The 20,736-nt window shown below is 48.1% G+C and overlaps 1 protein-coding gene across 2 annotated transcripts in view; it reads right to left on the bottom strand.

Annotated features, from left to right (window-relative positions):
- Positions 1-609: 609 nt before the first annotated feature.
- SAMD10 (sterile alpha motif domain containing 10) overlaps positions 610-20,736 on the bottom strand; it is a 34,504-nt gene continuing 14,377 nt past the window's right edge. The window contains exons 2-5 of one of the 2 annotated variants that reach the window (XM_007429797.3): positions 14,940-15,124; positions 8,261-8,429; positions 5,687-5,827; positions 610-2,982 (exon numbers count right to left, since the gene is read on the bottom strand). In XM_007429797.3, coding sequence (XP_007429859.3) covers positions 2,873-2,982; positions 5,687-5,827; positions 8,261-8,429; positions 14,940-15,124 — 605 coding nt within the window. In that variant the 3' untranslated portion in view covers positions 610-2,872. Of the gene's footprint in view, positions 3,960-5,686; positions 5,828-8,260; positions 8,430-14,939; positions 15,125-20,736 lie in introns of both variants that reach the window. The other variant, XM_088153950.1, reaches the window with a different exon arrangement.

Genomic DNA, 20,736 nt, shown 5'->3' with positions numbered 1-20,736 from the left:
TTGTGGAGGTTTATCGTGATGTATCACAGAATCTGTGGTTTCAAGGATGCTCTCCCACCCCTGAAAACTAAATTTGGCAGAAGCAGCTTTGAGTGGCAAGGCTGCCAAACTAAACCACAGGGTCTCTGGGGGGGCGGGGGGGACAGTTGTCTTTCCACTTGCTACCCAACTGTGTTAAGAGCTTTAGAACAGTAGGAGAGATTACTTAAGAAAATTGCTTTGGGCCCCTGATAACAGTCCTGATTGCGCCCCCCCCGACCCCCCCCAGGGAGGAAATCCTGCAGATCGCTGGAGAGTTAATCAAAGCACCATTTCACAGCCTCCTGGTTCAGAAGACCGCTGGGCAGCTGAGCCGCGGAAGGAGCCGCCAGCCAGTTAAGGGACGCCTTTGGCAAGCTGGTGGACGTTTCTGGGCACGCTTGGTAGCCGAGGACAATCTGTTTAGATGAAAAGTTAAGCCCAGTTGGAAAAACGCTCGAGAGCTGCTGCTAGTTGATGCTGAGAAACATCAGCTGGACCAGTGTTTTTCAAACTTGTCAACTTTTTAAGATGGGTGGACTTCAATTCCCAGAATTCTCCAGCCAGTATGCTGGCTGGGGAATTCTGGGAGTTGAAGTCCACCCATCTTAAACTTGCCAAGGTTGAGAAACACTGATGTAGACAGAAAGAGACAGCCTCTTTCCTCATGCACTGAAAGTAGAGATGCACCGTGGCTCCAGGCGATTCATGTCCAAACCAAAGCATGTGTGTTTGATCTGGATATGGAATGGTTTGGTTCTGGATACAGCCTGAAACATGGTTCCTGAGGACTTAAGTGTAAAACATCTGCCTCCTTGCCAGATCATGGGGCTGTTAGAAAAAAAATCAGAACGGCTCCAATGTGCAGTATAGGGACATATGGGTTCTTGAGGGGCAACAGCTCAGTTGCTGGAATTCTTGCAACCCCATCGCTTGCATCTCAATAAATCTTGCTAAAGAAAACTTGTGAGAATCTTGCTTTCAACTTAGGCAACCCCTAAGAAGCCCGACAATAGGAGTGAGATCGAATTGTTGCATCTTCCAAGAAACCACCTGTAGGAAAAGGGCGTTATAAATTTAACCAGCCAACCAACTTTGTGCACAGCCCTAATGGAGAAGCTTCAGAGGAACCTACCAGGGGAAGTGGGGTTGCTGGAAGGAGGCAGGATCTCGTTTGAGGCCTTTAGGGGTGTCCCAAAGGGTGTGTGTGTCAAAAAAGTCAAGATGGCAGCTGTAACTGTGTGATTGAAGCTCTGCCCCTTTTTTACATGGGCTTCCATTGCATGGTTGCTGTCTTTTTTGACCCGCATCCTACCCCAACCCTGCCCACAAGCCACAGTTGGCTTGCAGGTCACAAGTTTCCAATGGCTGCCTTAAAAATAAAGCAATTAACACAACATCTCTGGTGTCAGCTAACATTATAAAATATTCCCATAACATGTTGTGGTTGTTCTATATGTATTTAGGGTTGGCACTTGGTGGGTGCATTCTTGTATTTTTTTTTCTTTCAACTTTTTGTGTAGCACCAGGAGTCAAGTAGGGCTGGAAAGGGGAAGGAAGAAGAAAAATTCCCCTGAACTACCGAAAAAGAGAATACTCCATTTGTTCACTCCCACAAACATTCCTATCTGGATCCCCCAATATATTATGGTTCTCGTAATACAATAAACCATCACCACCACAAATGGGCTGGATTCGCACTACATCCATCCAAGAACCCAACCCAGGTTACCCCGAATCTTAGCACGCCGTGGAGATTCAGTTTCCAGCATTGTGACTGATCTGGATCATGATGTTTTGGTTTTGTGAATGCAACCTTTCCTTCTTCCTTGTCTGCAGCCCTCCATGATCTAGGGCAGAGATCTTTCCCCATTATCTGCAATTTAATCCTTCTATTTAAAAACATCAGGGGTTGACCCTGTAGTGTAGCGTTCCTCAACCTTGGCCACTTGAAGATGTGTGGACTTCAACTCCCAGAATTCCCCAGCCAGCCATGCATCTTCAAGTGGCCAAGGTTGAGAAACACTGTTGTAGCGTTTCAAATGTTAAACATCCTAGCCCTGAACCCCAGTCCTTCCCATGCTCTTCCCAAGTCTGAAACACAAGAGTTCTTCAGCTGAAGGGGTCCATAACATGCCCTTCTTGCCGGACCGGCTGGGACGGGCAGACGTGACCGGGACAAGTCGGTTCCTCGGGTAACCCGGTCCCATGCCATGCAGGATGTTAAAGGCCATAACCAACCCCTTGAATTGGACCTGGAAGCAAACCGGCACCCAACGCAGCTCACGCAGCAGAGGCGTGACAGACGCAGCTCTACAGCGGCCCAGAACTGCTCTAGTTGCAGCTTCCGGATACTCTTCAAGGGTAGCCCCGCGTAGAGTGCGTCGCCGTAGTTCAATGGTTGAATTTTCACCCTCCCCACCCGGCCACCCCCCAAATGCATTTATTTCTTAGAGTAGCAACACTGAGCAGTCAAGTCTCATCACTCTTGTCATCGATAATAAGCGAGCGTGAGAGTCATGGTCCAAACGCCTCTTCCCAAAGTTTCCTATCTGGCCATTTTTACAAGAAGTTCAGAGCGCAGGTCAGGTTTATCCCCTAATTGCAGAGGACGCCCGATGCTGGCTCACCTTATCGCCCTAGTCCATAATAAAGGCCATATTGGAACCCAGGGCTCCTCGTGCCGTTGGGATCCGCTCCTTGACCGGTCCGTGAAAGCAATTCTCTGCCCAGCTCAGAGATCTCAGATACAATGAGAGTCCTGGGGCATCCGCAAACTTGGTTGCTCGGCCAAGGTTCGGTGTCCTTCCAGCAAGACACCACGGGAAGATTCTTCTCGCGGGCCAGCGTTTGGTCAAGGGGAAAATTTCACACGGCCGTCGGACGTCCCCAAGTTGAATTTCCTCAGTCCTGGGGCTGGAGCCTTGGCGGGCCGCGATTTCTCAGCCAGAGAGGAGCTGGTCTCTACATGGACAATGAGGGGTTAAAAGAGAGGAGGGGGAGAGTGGGAGCACACCGTCTGCCCCAAGGGAGACAGTCCGGAGCCAGTCCTGTTCTATGCTCCCCAGCAAGCCACTGAGCTGGCCACGCGCAAGGTCTGTGGGATCTGGCAGCAAACAGCTCAGCGACGGTGCAAGCCCCGGGGACACATCGGGGGGGGGGGTTAGGAGATACTTCCGAAAGAGGCTGGACAGGGAGGTGGGGGGTGGGCAGGGGGGTTCAGGGGGAGAAAGAAGAACAAAAGGAGTAAGTACAGAAGCTTCAGCCACACACAAAAGACACACAAGGGGGTGCGGAAACACTCGCAGGGGGTGTGGTGGTACAGAGTTCATTGCAACGTTACGGGGGCTGAACACAGTGCGCCGGAAGCAGAACGGTGTGCTTTTTATGGCTATTTTTGTGACTATTTAAATGTATTTATTTTTTTAATAAAGTGTTGTACGCCACCCAGAGCCACTTTTATGTGAGATGGGCGGCTATATAAATATGGTTAATAGATGATGACAGATGATAGATAGATGATAGATAGATAGATAGATAGATAGATAGATAGATAGATAGATAGAGATAGATGGATAGATAGATAGATAGATAGACAGACAGACAGACAGACAGACAGACAGACTGACTTTGATTGATTGATTGATTGATTGATTGAATGATAGGTCAGCAGGTGCGGAAAGACGTTCCTTTGGCCCGCTGTCCTTGTGGGAAGGGGAACAGAGGTGGCAGAGCTCCGCAAGGTGCTGGCGAGCCTTCCCAACCTGGGGATTGCCAGATGAGTATCCACTCCAATTCCCAGGGCTCCCCGCAAGGGCGTGTGGCCTGAGGAATTCTGGGAAGCGAAGTCCACTGTCCCAGGGTTTCTCCCCCTGGGGATGCGAGCCCCAATCCAGCGAGCGGTGGGGGGGACAGAAGAGCTCTGAAGAAGGAGAGTGATGCTGAGGGTGGGGAGCACAAGCAACACGGAAGCAGAATGGGGGGAAGCAGAGACGCCAAGTGGGGCAGAACACGAGGGGAAAATGGTGAAGGGGAGGGAAATGAAAAGGACCAAAGGAGGAGAGAAGGAAACAGGAGGAGGAAGCAGAGAAATAAAGAGGGGTTGAAGACAGAAAAATGTAATGGAGGCTGCTGCCAACCTTCCAAGTGGGCTGCTTTTCCCCAATTTTATTCCCATTATACACAGAGGGAGAGGATGAAGGAATTGACTGTTCTCAAAAGCTAAGCAGGATTAGATCTGGTTTGTCCTTGGACGGGAGACCACCAGGAAGCCCCAGTCGGCAGTCTAGATTGGGAAGTCAAAACCCCATCCTGGAAGCCAGCGGTGGCAAACCACTTCTGCGTTGCTGGCGAGGAAACTCCGTGGACGTGTCCATAAACTCACCAGAAGTCAAACTCAACTCAAAGAAGGCTTTATTTAGTCCAGCACATCTGGAGAGCGCCGTGTTGGGGAAGATCATCCTAAGGGAATACCATTCTTTCTTCTATCCTGCCCCTCTTTAGGGACCCTTTCAGTGAGCTACACATGGGGGCAATCCTTCTTACATTAAGAATTAAGAACATAAGAACATAAGCCGTGCCCTGCTGGATCGGAGCTCTGGCCCACCTAGTCCAGCTATCTGTTCTCTAAGTTAGTGTTTCTCAACCTTGGCCACTTTAAGATGGGTGGACCAACTCCCAGAATTCCCCTTGCTGGCTGGGGAATTCTGGGAGTTGAAGTCCACCCTTCTTAAAGTGGCCAAGGTTGAGAAATGCTGCACTGACTGGCCCACCAACTGTCCAGGGAAACTCACCAGTCTCCCAGCAGATGACCCTCAGGGGCAGCCCCACTGCCATCAAGGCTAACAGTCATGGATCCCAAGGACTTCCAATTTCTTGCTATAGAAAGGAAGACCCTGCTTTTTTCTCCCCTCTTTGAGAGGCAAAGCAAGGACCCGTTCAACAGGCCCGAGGATACAGATGCCCATGGAGGTCTGGGGCGGGTGGGGGATGGAGGACAAGTGATGGGACATGTATCATGACGCAACTGGATGATCTACGGACTGGCATCCCAGGGACAAAAAGCTGGCATGGCCTTGTGACGTCACAGGGCACACTGCATTGTTTTTTGTCACCTCTGGGGCATGTCGAACAGCAGGAATCGTGAGCTGCGAAGCCTGATGTCTACATGAACCCATTTTCTGAGTTCACCCAATGCCATGAAGCATAAATTAACCAAACAGGTTGGGTGTCAGCTGCAAATAAAGAACCAAGGTAAATGTTAACCAGGTTTACCTGACAGTGCGACATGGCCATCAGGAATTTACCTGAGATGGTTTTGTGGGAGTCGGCGTTCGTGCCACTGCAGATTAAAAAAAAATCTTGGAAGGGGGACTAAACAGGGCAGGAAGAACGAGGTTTGCAACAGCTGGGAAAGCTGAAAAGACGAGGTTGCAACTAAGCAGGGCGTGGAATGGCAGGATTATTTGCGTCTTGCAAACAGGGGGCCTGCATTTTCTCCTCCGGAAAAGCTCCATCTGTTGAATTTCTGCCTGATGCACAGCTATTCAAACCACAAGAGCCTTAACTCAGGCAGCCCCAGTAAGGCAGCTATCCCATTCACTGGTTTTAGCCTCGTTCCTTTTGGAGATGGGCCTCCAGACAGACATCTTACTCCTGGTTGCCCTACCTTGACTGAGAAGCTGTAAGTTGCGGACTTCCTCCCGCACCTGAAGCTGCAGCACCTGTTGGAGCACTTCCTGTCGCTGAGACTCCTGGGTAATCCCCATGCGCTGCAGCTTCTCTGCATTCAGCCGCAAGAGCGCCCGACCTGCGGAAGAGGAAGCAAACGAATGGCTATGTTCACACAACCCTCTTACCCCACTCAGAGAAAGCTCTTGTTCCTTTCCAACAGGGCAGAAATTCTCAGTTGACTTCCCCCCCCCAAGGACTGTCATCAGATTGAACTTCAAAGCTGGCAGCCCTGCTCTCTGCCCCCCAGCTTCCATGCCCCCCCCACTTCTAGTGGGGAGGCCCCCATCTGCATCTCATGAGCTCCAACTGCTTTGCACTTACGACGACTTCCAAGGATATCTTTCATCTCATTTCACAGATGGGGGGCCCTAATGGGGTCTTTTCACAGGGGCCAAAAACCTGCGCCCCTCCTGATGTTCTTGGACTACACTGCACATCATCCCCAATCCTCAGCTGCGATCGCTGAGGGCTGGAGCTGCTGTTCCAACACTTTCCATCAAGCACTTTTTTAACCAGCCCCATGGCTGGTACCCCAGTGAAAAACCTTTGGTTTGTTCCCCTTCTGCAATAGAAGCCCTTGTTTCTACTCCGCAAACCCTGCCCAGAAAGCTCTACTGGCCTCCACTGGATCTTCTCTTTCATTTCTTCTTTTCTGGGGGGTGAAATAAATTCCCCTCCCTTGGATTGGCAAGCTGTTTCCCACCAAAGGTAAATCCAGCCTGGCTTTCCACAGGGTGCTCTCTAAAAGCATGGTTTGCAAACCTTCTCCCCAGCATTTGCTGGAACCAGGGGTCGGGGTGGTTGGCCCCTCCCCAAAGAAAGATCAGGAGCACTGCCTATGGGGCTGTGCTGAATCTGGGTTTACAGCAGGGGGGGGGAGGCGGGGAAAGCAACTCCTGATATTTGTGATGCTATGCATGCACGTCACGAGAACGCCAAAGATGCTTCTGAAAGCAAATGTGGGGTTTCCTTGGGGGCGGCCCAACTGCTTACCCTCGATAGCCCTCTGCCCGTGATAATCGCCTACCAAATTCAATAATACGGCCCTACCCAAAACGAGGCGTTCAGAAGATATTCATTTCCTGAGGCAGGCTTTGCCCGTTTCCCCAGCTTTTATCCTGCATCCAGACTCGTTTTGTGGGACTGCCTTGGCGGATGCAGGCAATATTCTGTGCATCCCCGGAGGAAGGCATCGGAGTTTCCCATCATGCCTTTCTCCTCATAGCTAGAGGCCGTTGGCAGAGGAACCTTATAATATCTCCCATCCCCGCTTCCTCTGGGTCCAATTGAAGAGGCTTTCTTTATTTCCAACAGAAGGAATTGAGTGAGCTGTTCCATTAGTATTTTATTATTGCCCCTGGGGCAATAAAGCAGTGAAACGCTCAGCCTTTGTGAGAACAGGAAGGAAAGTAAAAAAAAACAAAACCACACACATACATAACAAAGGCATACAGTACACCCAAAGACACCCTCCAACTGATTTCTCACCCCCTCCTACATTTTTTCCTGCCATTCTGGACACAGGCAGTTTCACAAATAGAGACAGATGATAATCGGTGGTAGTTTAGTTCATTAAAAAAAAGAAATCTTTATCTCCCCACATCTGGTTCTACCCACAAGAAAGCTCCTGGGTTCCTCTGCCCGAGTCAGACAAGCTTGCAAAGTGTTGATTCAGTCACATCTCTCCTTGTCCCTAAACATTCCTCAGCAGATTACCCTTTTAAGTCAGCCTAGGAGGTTCCTGGTGCTCTCATGGTTCAATTTTTGGGTTCTTGAAGTTCTCTGAACTTGGTTGTTTTCTTGAAGACATTTCATTACCCAGCTAGGTACCACCATCAGTGGGAGGGAGAGTGAGATCTGCTGGTTGTTTATATATAGTGGCTTGCCCAACCAGCAGACCCCCATTCTCCCTTGGACTGATGATGGTACCTAGCTGGGTAATGAAATGTCTGCAAGAAAATAATTAAGTTCAGAGAACATCAAGAACCCCAAAAATGAACCCTGAGCTGCGTAGATTCTTTACTATGGTGAGTTCATCCTGAAAAATGACACCAGCTTTATTATGATAACCCTGCTTGGGAAGATCTACATGATGCAAATGAAGATCTACATGAAGATCTACAATAGATGCAATAGACAGGTCCGTCTTTTCATGTCAATTTGGGGGCTCAGTCCCTCTGCTGCCCATCCTGTTTTCATATGAAAATCCACACATACATTCCCACTTAACCTCCTAGTTGACTTTCACAGTTTTTGGAAAGAGGTGAGCAAGTTCACACCTGGCTAATACCACCAGGTCTTCTCAGAGCTGTGGGCAAGTCAATATTATTCAATTCTGGGCAGCGCTCAAATTGAATTAATGAAAACAAACAAATAAAAAAAAAAGACGGGGAAGTCGGAAACAGAACAAACTGTTGAGTTTGAACAGAGTCATCCCGGCCAAGGATGATGGGAATGACTGATTGTCCATGGCTCTGCCACCCTTCAACACACCCCGAGAGATGCCTACCTGTGATGGCATGATGTGAGAAAGCCTCCACGTAGATGAGATAATTGTGCGGGCAATGCTTCTTCAGCCATTTGCACACATCCTGCTGGGTCCACAGCACCACTGGCTTGGTAAGGCTACCTAAGGTAGGACTGGTGTGGTAGATTCCATAGTGATCATAGGACCGGCCCTGAAAGGATCAAGTAAGGAAGAAAAGAGCAAACAACAGCATTACAGAGCAAAGAGTTTGCAAGCGTTCCAAAACTGGGCTTGTGAAGAATTCCGTTGATGCACAAATGTTTATTCCTGGATGGAGCATTTTTTTTTCAAATGGCAGCAGATGAGGAGTTATTTGGTTTGGGGACTCTAGCTCAATTCATGCGACATGGCTAACCAGAGAGCTACCAGGCATACTTGCATTAGATGTGAAGATCGATTCATTTTTAGCGCATTAACCTGTTTTGCAAATCTGATCCCTTTAGTGAATTTCTGGTTCTACCAATTGCACAAAGCCAGAAAGTGGGTTGATTCAGTAATCAGGTTAAGTGTGTAGGGTGAACACGGCCCCTGTGCAATCAGGACTTCCCAGCTACATATAAACTCCTGTTCTTTCAGGGGTTTTAACTGTTATATTTTATACAAATAAAACGTAATAGCTAACACCCCTGAAAAACAGGATTTTTTCTTTTGTGTTGGGAGCCGGCATTGATTAAACCAGTGTTGTCCAAACTTGGCCACTTTAAGATGAGTGGACTTCAACTCCCAGAATTCCCCAGCCAGCGCTGGCTGGGGAATTCTGGGAGTTGAAGTCCACTCACCTTAAAGTGGCCAAGTTTGGACAACACTGGATTAAACTAAACATTCTAAGTGGTTCCAAAACAAGGAAGGAAGGAATGTGCTGGATGCAACAACTGTCAAAGTGCCAACCCGCAAGAACAGGGTCAACATCTCCACCATGATTCAGATGCGCAGTTGGTGCTGCTGGAATAAAAGCCGAGGAGCCATTCAGAATCATGGGTTAAAACATTTCATTTCAGATAAACGAGGAACATCAAAGACCACGAAGGACTGATGTGTCACTGATTCCCAACCGACATCTAAAGGTTCCCATTTTCCACAGGATTGGGGACAGCACAGCCCTTCTGAAAAGGAATCAGCACAGTTTTTAAAGCTAACAGCCCCTCTGCTCTCCAAACAGAGCGGTGTTTCTCAACCTTGGCAGCTTTAAGATGTGTGGACTTCAACTCCCAGAATTCCCCAGCCAGCCATGTACCTACACATATACCCACCCTGATCTTTTCTTTTAGGGTAAGTAACGTGATATAAAATGCAGAAAAAGGAGTAAGTGCTAGGAGTAAGCAGTAATCAGTGTGCAAAAGACTTTAAAAGATGGAGGTAAGGAAAAAAGAAACTGAAGTCCATGAGCATCTGTAGGGGGAGATGAAAATGTGCCACGACCATGTGACTGAAGCTCCCTTTTTGTTTATATGCCTGTTGCAAGTTAAAAAAGGGGTGGAGCCTCAGTTGTGTGGTTGCAGACATCATCTTGACATTTTTTCATCTCCCCTGGGGTCACCCTGGACTAAATACAGATAGTCCCCATTCAGTGACCACAATTGGGACCAGCAACTTGGTAATTAAGCAAAGCAGTTGCTAAGTGAAACTACGATTGTGTTTATGATCTTCCTTTAGAGTTCCTTTGCTTTAGAGACCTGTGAAGGTCATCAATGCGAGCATTGATCACAAAGTGACTTTTTCATCATTGTCGTAACTGCAAATGGTCACTAAATGAGGCAGTCGCTAAACGAGGACTACATGTAGATCTCATTTGCACCAACCCCATTCACTTGTACTTCTCCATAGCCTTTCCTCCTTGCTTTCTCCCTGTTCATACACTGCTTCACACACTGCTTTTTGTTCTTTAAATGTCCCTCTCTTTTTGAGCATACCAACACCATAAACCACATGGCCTTCTCAGGAGCAGCCCCCTCACTGTGGAATGCTCTGCCCCCCACCAAGGCCTCTACGCTTTCCAAAGGGGGTGAAAGCAATGCTTTTTCACAGGACTTTTGGAATGGTGGTGATTGTCTGTAATGATGTAGATAGGGTTTTTTCCCCTGATTTTAGCATAGATACCATATTTTTATGTTTTCAGTATCGCAAGCTATACCTACAAAGATCAGAATCGTGCAAGCCATGATATTCCCTGTGACACTCTATGGAAGTGAAAGTTGGACTCTGAAGAAACAGGAGAGGAAGAGTTTCATTACCCGGCTAGGTAATATCTTCAGAATGTTCTGAATCTTCTGAAGATGTGACTTAGCCGGGTAATGAAACGTTTGCAAGAAAACAACCCAGCTCAGAGAACCCCAAGGACTCCACAGTTCAACCCTGAACTATACATATTCGCTTCTAGAGGAAGAGTATTGATACTTTTCAACTTGGTGTTGGAGAAGTGTAATCCAACTCATTTAAGGGATCAGAAATTAGGATGGACTAATTTCGAGGGAGCTGAGAGATCTATTTCCCTTTTCCTGTTGTGTTTTGCCCAAGAATGCCACTGGTCTGGAACCCGTGTGCAGATTCAGAAACACTGTGAATGCTGAATTTTGCAAAACTCTCATTCAAAGGGGAATTGACTGTACAGGGAGTCCTCACTTACCGGCCGCTCGTTCAGCGACCATTCAAAGTTATGATGGCACTGAAAAAGGAAACTTATGGCCAGTTCTCGAAGACTGCAGCATCCCTGCAGTCATGTGATTGCAATTTGGGCATTTGGCACCCAGCATGCATTTTCGATTGTTGCAGCGTCCCGTGGTCACATGATCTTTTGCAACCTTCCCTGCTGGCTTTCCACAAGCAAAGTCAATGGGAAGCTGGCAGGAAGTTGCGAGTCATGGTCATGTAACGCTGTGTTTAATGACTGTGGGTGATCTGCTTAACGACTGCATCCGGAACTGACAAACTGATGTCATAAGTTGGGCACAGTCACATGACATTTCACTTTATGAGCGTGTCACTGAATGACAGAGTTGCTGGTCTCAATTGTGGTTGGTAAGTGAGGACTACCTGTAATTGACTTTATATATTGACTTTCTAAATCAGACTCTTGTTTCAAATCAAATTGTTAAACTGAACACGCCGCTTCCAAACTGATTTGACGGCCCTTTTCTGGACTGAACTGAGTATCTGAGTCAGATCAAACTTGACTCACTGATCCAATTCAGAGATCCAAACCAATTCAATTGTTGGAGATCCAGATTGACAGCTCAGATGTTACTGCTTTGATGTTCCAAACTCAATTGGCAATTTGAATCAGATCTGATGCCTCTAATTAACTTAGTGGGGAAGCTTTGGGGTTACTAAAAAGTAGAGCTCAGAATTCAAATTTGTGCCTAATTTCTCTGAATTTCTCAAAGAGAAGACATCCTCCAACAACTTCTCAAGCCCCCCAATGTGTTTGGATCTAATAGGAAAAGCCAGCCTCTCCGGCAACCTCATTATCAAAGAAGATCAAGGACTCTACCCTCCCGTATTTAGAATTTCACCAACGTCCTCTTCTCCCCTGAACAGTTTTTGGAAAGCAAATTCTCTTTCCTCGAATTAAATGCAAATTGTCGCGACTATTTAAACCGGGGGGCAAAGCCGCAGATGGAATTGCAACGCCCAGAGGAATGGGGTGGCATTCAGAAGGCCAACGGGGCTTAAAATGGCTCGCCACCACACTGTGACTTCCTTGCCTTCCCCACGTGCCAGACCAAGGGCTAACGAAGCCCAGCTAGTTAAGCAAGAACACCGAGTGGTCCAAAAGACCTGCAGTGATGGCTGAACCATTCAAAGGCCTGCTCCTGGCAGGTGGCCATATACCAGAAGATGGCACGTATTTGCTGAGGTTGACTTGCTGCCTCGGCCTGCGGGATCAATTCCACCCTCGCTGGGTTTGGGGGACGCCTGTTGCCAGCTGTGTCACATGTTCCAGCAGGCCTGGCTTCACGCGCCTTTGGACGGCTGGGCACATTTCCAATCTGTTTAAATAGAGAAAGCACATGGAACCGACTCTCCTGCCCCGTATTGCTAATTTTTTTTAAAGGCCAGTGAGGAAAAAGGAAGGCAATGCAAGAGTTTCTCTTCCAGTGCGCTGATGTTCCCTTGAATTGCAACCTAGAGACCTCTGGATGGTGCTAGGTGGGGGGAAATTGCTGCCGTCCTGCCTGTGGGTCTGTGCCCAAATATTCTTCACACACAACTAATATTGATGCATGGGGATGGTTTCCTTATTCAATTTGGACGCTGCCTAGTTGTGGCACAACTCAAGGAGAAGGACAGAAATCTAAAAACACAACCTAAAACCAAACAGAAGAACGAGAAGTCAGTCATAAAAACAGCACTTGGTCAATTAACGGTCAAGCAGCCGCACTCACGCAACACACTAAACTGGGTAAGCCTTAACCTTTGGTTAGTTTTTTTGTGGCTTGGTGTGTTATACAAGCCCGGCTCAATTAGTTAGTTTATGGTTCAATATATTGTGAGAACAGGAGTTCATTCAGAGATAGGTTAAGTGGGTTGCGTGCAACCAACTTCATGACTTGGAAGGAGCCAACTCCGGGCAGGGATCCAGCTTAAAAAAGCATTGCCAGCAAATGCCAGCCTAGCTTCTGCTTGAAGGCATTCCCCAAAGTATCTGCAGCGGAGTGGAGAAGGGAGGGAAGTTGATGGCACGCGTGTGGCAATGCCGTTATGCAAATGTTGAAACTTAAGTTAATTGCATCAGAGGTTGGGATGTTGCAGGATGGCACCCCTGCAAGGGTGTTGTCATTCTGGCATCATCATGGCTGTTGCAGATCATCCCTTGCTTAGTCTTTGTTTCTACTGCAGGATATTATTGCTTTTTTCCAAAAAAAATATGTATCTTCCTGTGTTAAACCAATTAATGAAATAAAAGTATACCTACGTGAAACAGAGTTAATGACAAAGCTTCAAACCTAATTATAATAATAATTTTCAAAGGGAGGCCTGACAAATTATGCTACAAAAAGACAACTAAAAAAGTAATAGCTCCCTGCCACGTTGCTCTAAAGCAGTGTTGTCCAAACTTGGCCACTTTAAGATGAGTGGACTTCAACTCCCAGAATTCCCTAGCCAGCATGGCTGGCTGGGGAATTCTGGGAGTTGAAGTCCACTCATCTTAAAGTGGCCAAGTTTGGACAACACTGCTCTAAAGCTCTTCAAACTTGGCCATTTTAATATGTGTGCACTTCAACACTTCAACTCCCAGAATTCCCCAGCCACCACGTGTGGGATTCAACTCCCAGAATTCTCCAGCCAGCATGCTCCAAGGGAGAACCAAATGTGCTGGTGTGTAGCCTCCAGGCGTCTGTGGGGAAATGACGGACTGCACATCGGGCTACACACCTTGTGACTTAAATTCTTGCCTCGGATCTCGGTATGCAAATACGAAAGTCTGGTTTTGCATTGCGGCATTGCAATGCAAGTTTCCTTTTCTCCCCATCACTGCAGGGGAAATTATAGCAGGTGGCTGTGGCTTAAATTCTGTGGCCATTATGACAAGGTTATTCCACAGACCTCCTCCGATCTGGGTAGGAAGTCAAGCGCAGTTCACATCGACGTCTCCCACGGCAGGTCTGTGCGACATGCAGCCCGTGGCCACCTGCAGCCTGCCAAGCAGACTTTGCAGCCCGCTGGCGTCTTTCAAAAGCTCAGATGCGCTGTTGCCAAAGGTTTCTGCCACCGAGGGCTTCCGACATCTCCAGGCCTCACCGACGCCACCAGCAATACCCCTCCCACCGCTCCACTAGCCCTGAATAGCTGATCGGTGCGCTATCTATTCCTCTGCAGCTTGAGGTTATTTTTAATTGATCAACGTGGCCCTCTCCCCTCCGGAAATTGTGCGGGCTGGCCCTGTGGCAGTAGCGTACAATCGCACAGTGGTACCTCAGCAACTGTGACTTCCCTGGGAAGATATGCCAATGGGCGTATGCACCGCATAGGCAAATGTGCACGTGCTCTGCTCTCAGATACATATGCACTACTATTGAACCCCACTTCCAACAGCGATGTGCTGAGATCTAGGGGGGTTCACTTTGCAGTGTTTAGAGGCATCCAAGTTAAATCCGGCCAAGTTAAATCCAGCCAGTGCAATTCTCCTTGGCCCTGACTGAGCCCAGGGTGTGGATCCAGCCCTTCTGGTCCATAAACCCTGATTATGGCTTAGTGGGTGGTGTGAACCCAGGCAACTGAGACTAATTCAGCTAACAGTGGTTAAGAAAGCCTGGCGTAACTAGACAGATGTCGAGAGTCAGGAAGATGACCTTGATAGAAATATGCAGGAACTGTTCCCCAGGCAAAAGGGGCTGACATGCTTTTTAAGTCAAGAGCACTGAGATAACATTCAGACAGACACCTCCCTGATTCACAGGAGTATAAGAAGGGGGAGGAGGTGCAGCACAATCAGACCTGCATGATTCTGTCATTATAGCCCCTCTCAATAAAAGTGGGTTTAACTTCCCGTGGAGTTGATTTCCTGGTCTGGTCTACCTTCTGGGGTTGACAACAGGGGTACCCAGTTTCTTTCCTTCCTCCCTCCCTCCCTCCCTCCGTAGGAATGAATGAATGAATGAATTAATTAATTAATTAATTAATTAATTAATGAAGTATGTAGAGGTGCCCAGTGTTGTCCTACCTGGGAGCTCTCGGTCCCTGGCTGCTGAAGGAGTTTGACGGGTCTCCCCCCGGCCGTCCTCTGGCTTCGCCCATCATGCCAGGTGAGATTGCCGCCTGAATTCCTCTGCAGGCGGTAACTGAGGTTCTCGGCTGACACAGTGTGCTCCAGAAGATTCGGGCAGAAGCCAAAGTGAGTAGCAGCCACTGCGGAGCAGAAAAGGTCCAAACTTAGCACTCAGCTTCCACAAACCGGTCACCCACCACATGATGCAGGCCACGGTACCACAACCCCAATGGTGTTTTTATGCCACCTTAGGCCACCATTTTTTTTTCAGGATCAACAGCTGCGCTGAGCTTTTGAGCAAACGGCAGGAAGGAAGCAGGACCAGCGGGCAGGGCAGGAAGACGCCAGCTTTGATTGAATTTAACGCCAGTTTAATTCCATTAATTGCACCCACATTGTGCGCTCACTCTCGGGCAGTTAATAACCTCCCCCTTCAGTCGCAAAGAGAACGGTCGTAGCTGCTTTTGGAAATGCTCTGCAGGCCGCACCTATGGTTGGCTTGTTTATTTATTTAAATTAAATCAGTACCACCATCGCTTGGATTTTATCATATTCAATAATTGTATTTATGCTGTACTATTTATGTTTTTATCCGTTTTAACTGTTTGGTTGTGAACCGCCCAGAGTCCCTCCTTGAGGGGGAGTTGGGTGGTGATATAAATTTGATTTATAAATAAATAAATAAATAAATAAATAAATAAATTGATAGGGCCACTTAACTCTATAAGGACACTGGTTTGGGGGTGCACAGGTGGACCCCATCCATCCTCATGACATCCCTGGGTGGTAGATTCACGTTAGGCTTTGTAAGTGTCCTTGCCAGCTTCCTGGTTGTTCTTGGTCCTAATGCAGCACTCTAACCACTATGCTACACAGCCCTCAGTGCAGCCAATGAATAATACAGGGCACATTAAATAGCAACCATTAAGCATGTCGCCCTCTAGTGGCCTTTTGCAGCACTGCAGCCCACATCTGGCAGGTCTGGATAACATTGCACTCATCTGCACGAACCAGGCATTTCCAAAAGAGCCCCCATCCGAGCAGTTGCACCACAGGGTCCCAAATTCCCACCCAAAATCCCGCCTTTGGGATTATGGGACTTGTAGTCCAGCACATCCAGAGGACACCGTTGGAATCTGCAGCCCACATCTGAATTTCCAAACAGCTCTGTAAAAAGAGCTGTTCAGACTCGGACAGTTCAAACAGCCCTACCTTGCTTGGGAGAAAAAGATGAAGGTGTCGGAAAGAAAATGGCTGTGTTCACACAACCTGCTTAACCAGGCCAGCTGCAAATGTAACAGCTGCACTTACAGAATGAACAAAGCTTGGTTAAGTTTTAATTTCTCTTGGGTTTGGAAGGCTGGTCTGATCTGCCTGTTGGGTTAGTTCATAGTTACACGTAAACCAGTGTTTTTCAAACTTGACGACTTTAAGATGCCTGAACTTCAACTCCCAGAATTCCCCAGCCAGCATGGCTGGCTGGGGAATTCTGGGAGTTGAAGTCCACGCATCTTAAAGTCGTCAAGTTTGAAAAACACTGTTGTAAACTAAGCTCCCAATTGGGTTAGTATATGGTTTTATGCACAAGGCAAACCCAGAAAACATTTCAACATCTACACGAAATTGCTGGGTGAGGTCATCTGCCGGTTTGGGGTTTGGGGTCATCAATATGCTGATGATACCCAGTTGTATCTTTTGATCCCGGGCGAGTCAAGTGAGCAGGTCGAGGTTCTGTGCCAGGGCCTGGAGGCTGTGTGGGTTTGGATGGGGAAGAACCATCTCCGACTCGAGCCTACCAGGACTGAGTGGCTATGCATGTTTGGGCCACCCAGATTCCAACTCTGACCTTGGATGAAGCTGCACTTCCTCATTCAAGGTTGGTGCGCAATTTGGGGGTCTTCCTGGACTCAAAGCTCCTGCTTGACAAGCAGGTGTCAGCTGTGGGCAGAAAGGCTTCATCTGGTGCGCCAGCTGCACTCTTTCCTAGATGGAGAGGCCCTTCAGACAGTCACTCATGCCCTGGTCAACTCATGGCTTGACTACTGCAACACGCTCTACGTGGGGCTGCCCTTGAAGACCTCCCAGGAGCTTCAGCTGGTCCAGAATGCAGCGGCACGGGCAGGGATGGGCAGGCCTCCGTATGCTCACACCTCTGCTTCATGAGCTGCACTGGTTGCTGGTTTGCTTCTGGGTGTGATTCAAGGTGCAGGTCGCTTCCTATAAAGCCCTCCATGGCATAGGGCCTGGTTCCTGGAGGGGCCGCCTGTCTCCCATAGCATCTGCCTGACCTGTTCCAATCTGGCAGGGTTGGCACACTCCAGGTGCCTTCGATGATCAAATCCAATCAACCCTTTATTACGGTCACAGACCAGCCGACCTTCGATTAAACGATGCCACCTATTGAGACCCTGGAAGCACACCTCCTCTGTAGCAGCCCTCTAGATCGAGGCTCCCCCCCAAATTCAAATGCCCCCCCCCCCCAGATTTCAAAGGGCCTTAAGCCAAAAGACCTGGCTCTTTGCCCAGGCCTTTGGAGAGGATGACTGACGCCCGTCTTCCTTTTTGTCCCCTCTGCCATCGTTGTCCCTTCACCTCTGCTGCTTTCGTGTTTTCTATAACGTTCTCTGTTTTTTAAAGCTTTTAACCATTTTAAACCACCCAGAGTCGCTGGGAGTCGGGCGGCATATACATTTAATAAATTATTACTATTCTTCTTCTTATTAAAATGAGTTCATTCCGTAACCAGGTTAAGTGTTGTCCAGTTAAAGAGCCGATGGGCGCTCCCACCCTTTTTTGCTCTGGTCCGCCCACTGTTTGCTTGCCCCACTTAGTGTGGGGGCCCTGAAAGATCAGCTATGCCCAGATCCTGGGCAAAGATGCCCACCCATTTCAGAGGGAGACAGGAACCCCCTCTGTGCCATCGATAACAGATCAGAGGCCTTTTAGGTCTTCTGCTGCAGACCTAAAGATGAAAGAAAACTCATCTTTCCGTTGGCAGCTGGCCTGTAACCCGATGTCAGATTTCAGCATCATCTTCTCTTCCAAGGACCCACAAACACACCCACTTCCTCCTTTTGTTTCGGCAGACAACCAACAAAGCGTCAAACGTCCTGGGGGGGGGGGATTTGCCCACTTCTGAGCAATTGAATCCAGAGGCCGGCGATGGCCAGGCACTCAGCCCTGCTGGCAGTTTAGAGATAGGCCCGATGGCTGGCATCGGTGCCAGAGGCTGACAAATTATTCACCCCGACGTGCTAGATTTATGCCAGTTTTTGGCTGTGCTGGGGCTCTCCATTCAAATAAATCTGGATCGCTGCTCCACGGACTTTAACGATGCAGCAGCCGGCCTGCCTCGGGTGGCTGAATACACAGCCGGGGAACCGGAACACACAAAGTACCATCTGCTTATCTTGCACCAAAGGCTCGTCTCCTGCTGGCTGCATTCATACAACCATCTGAACTCTAAACCCAAGTCAACAAATCACGCTGGCTGCGTGCGCCTAACTTGCGATGGACAAGTAACTTACATGCTGGCAGGTTGTTGTTGTTGTTCAGTCGTTAAGCCGTGTCCGACTCTTCGTGACCCCATGAGCCACATCGCACGAGGCCTTCCTGTCCTTCACCGCCTCCCTGAGTTTGCTCAGTTTCATGCTCATTGCTTCAGTGATGCTATCTAACCATCTCATCCTCTGCCGTCCTCTTCTCCTTTTGCCTTCAATCTTTCCCAGCATCAGGGTCTTTTCCAAAGAGTCCTCTCTTCGCATTAGGTGACCAAAGTATCTGAGCTTGAGCTTCATTATCGATCCTTCCAATGAGCAATCAGGGTTGATTTCCTTTAAGATTGACTGGTTTGACCTCCTAGCAGTCCAAGGGACTCTCAAGAGTCTTCTCCAGCACCACAGTTCAAAGGCATCAATTCTTCGGCGCTCGGCCTTCTTTATGGTCCAGCTCTCACAGCCATACATTACTACTGGAAAAACCATAGCTTTGACTATGCGGATCTTTGTCGGCAAGGTGACGTCTCTGCTTTTTAATATGCTGTCTAGGTTTGCCATAGCTTTCCTCCCAAGGAGCAAGCGTCTTTTAATTTCATGGCTGCAGTCTCCGTCTGCGGTGATCTTGGAGCCCAAATAAACGAGTAAGTATCTGAGCTTGAGCTTCATTATCAGTCCTTCCAATGAGCAATCAGGGTTGAACATGCTGACAGGATAGGAGAGCAAATCCCACAACGTGCCGAGCCCAACATGCCCAACCATGTTTAGCGGGTCCTGCAAAACCTGCCTGAGAGTTTGCATTACGCAGAGACTGAGCATTGGCCTAACTCAGCTCTCTGGGATTTGTAGTCCCAAGGTACTTGAAGGACATCAAGTGGGGAAGGAAAGGCCGATCTGCAGAGTCGGATGATTGCAACTTCCAGAGATACAGGCCTTTCCAGACTTCTCCTGGGCGTTTTTTGCCCGATTCCCCTTTTTTCTGGAAAAGTTTGGGACAGAACACAGATTCTTTTGCAGTGGATTATGAGTCTACCCCTTAACTTGCTAATGGGGAGAGGGCAAGGTCTGAACTGGTGCCCCCATCAAGGCCACCCGTATGTTATTCTCACACTGGCATGAAGTCTGGCAGTAGATGATCAACGGACACAGACGGCCTCATCTTTAAGTTTCCATCCTGCGGGTTTTGCCACCATAAACTGGCAAATATATATATACATAGTATATAATTTATTTATATTTCAAATGGGGACACCACCCATCTCACGAGGAAGTGATTCTGGACGGTTTTCTATCTATCTATCTATCTATCTATCTATCTATCTATCTATCTATCTATCTATCTATCTATCTATCCATCCATCCATCCATCCATCCATCCATCCATCCATCCATCCATCCATCCATCCATCCATCCATCCATCTATCTATCTATCTATCTATCTATCTATCTATCTATCTATCTATCTATCTATCTATCAAAAAAACTGTAGGTCCCTTGTTTGAAAATTAATACTAGCTAGAAGTCTTGTTTTGCAAGTTTAACTTTCTTTCTAATAAATTTTACAAATTAGAGCTCAGAGAGACTTGTTCACGGAGTTCCTGTTTCCAGTCCAGACTTCTGCAGATCCCAAGAGAATAATTACGCAGCCTATGAGGATCTCTTCCACCGAATGAAGGCCCGATTTTTAAGCATGAAGGGGCAAACAGAACAGAGTTCCACCGAGTGGAAATCAGTCCACCAAAGAACAGGCAACCTGCGCTGGTACCTAGCTCCATTTTCTGCAGGGATGACCCCCCCCCCCCCAGTTGAACCCAAACTATGGGACTCCCTGCCTCAGGAGGCCAGACTGATGGTTTTCCACCGACTGGGTAAGACGTGCCAACGCTGGGCATGGCACCATTCGCAGCTTTGCGTTTCTTTCTTCCCTGTTTTGCACAATTGCTCACTTGATTTCCTCCCCTGGTTTTGCACAAATACCAGTCTGTCCTTTGCTTCTTTCCCGTGCCCTCAACTTCTAGGAAACTACCTTATTTTAGCCTATAATTAAAAGGAGGATTAAGCTCCCGCTGGCCATGGAAACCCCCCCCCCGGCTCTGCTTTCTTTTCCCATTGTGCTCCTGTGTGATCAGCCCCCCTCTCCCAACCCCTCCTTGATTAATCCCCAAGGGAAGTGATGCAAATGGGCAAATGCAAATTCCCAGAAAACAGCTTCATTCAACCAAAGGGCCAGACTTCTAAACCTGCCAACCGCTTCCCC

This window comes from Python bivittatus, unplaced genomic scaffold, assembly GCF_059951505.1.
Source record: "Python bivittatus isolate LINGU-HERP-01145 unplaced genomic scaffold, Pbiv_v1 ctg000700_np1212, whole genome shotgun sequence".
NCBI lineage: Eukaryota > Metazoa > Chordata > Lepidosauria > Squamata > Pythonidae > Python > Python bivittatus.
The sequence above is the reverse complement of the archived record's forward strand: the minus strand, read 5'-3'. Positions and strand labels throughout refer to the sequence as shown.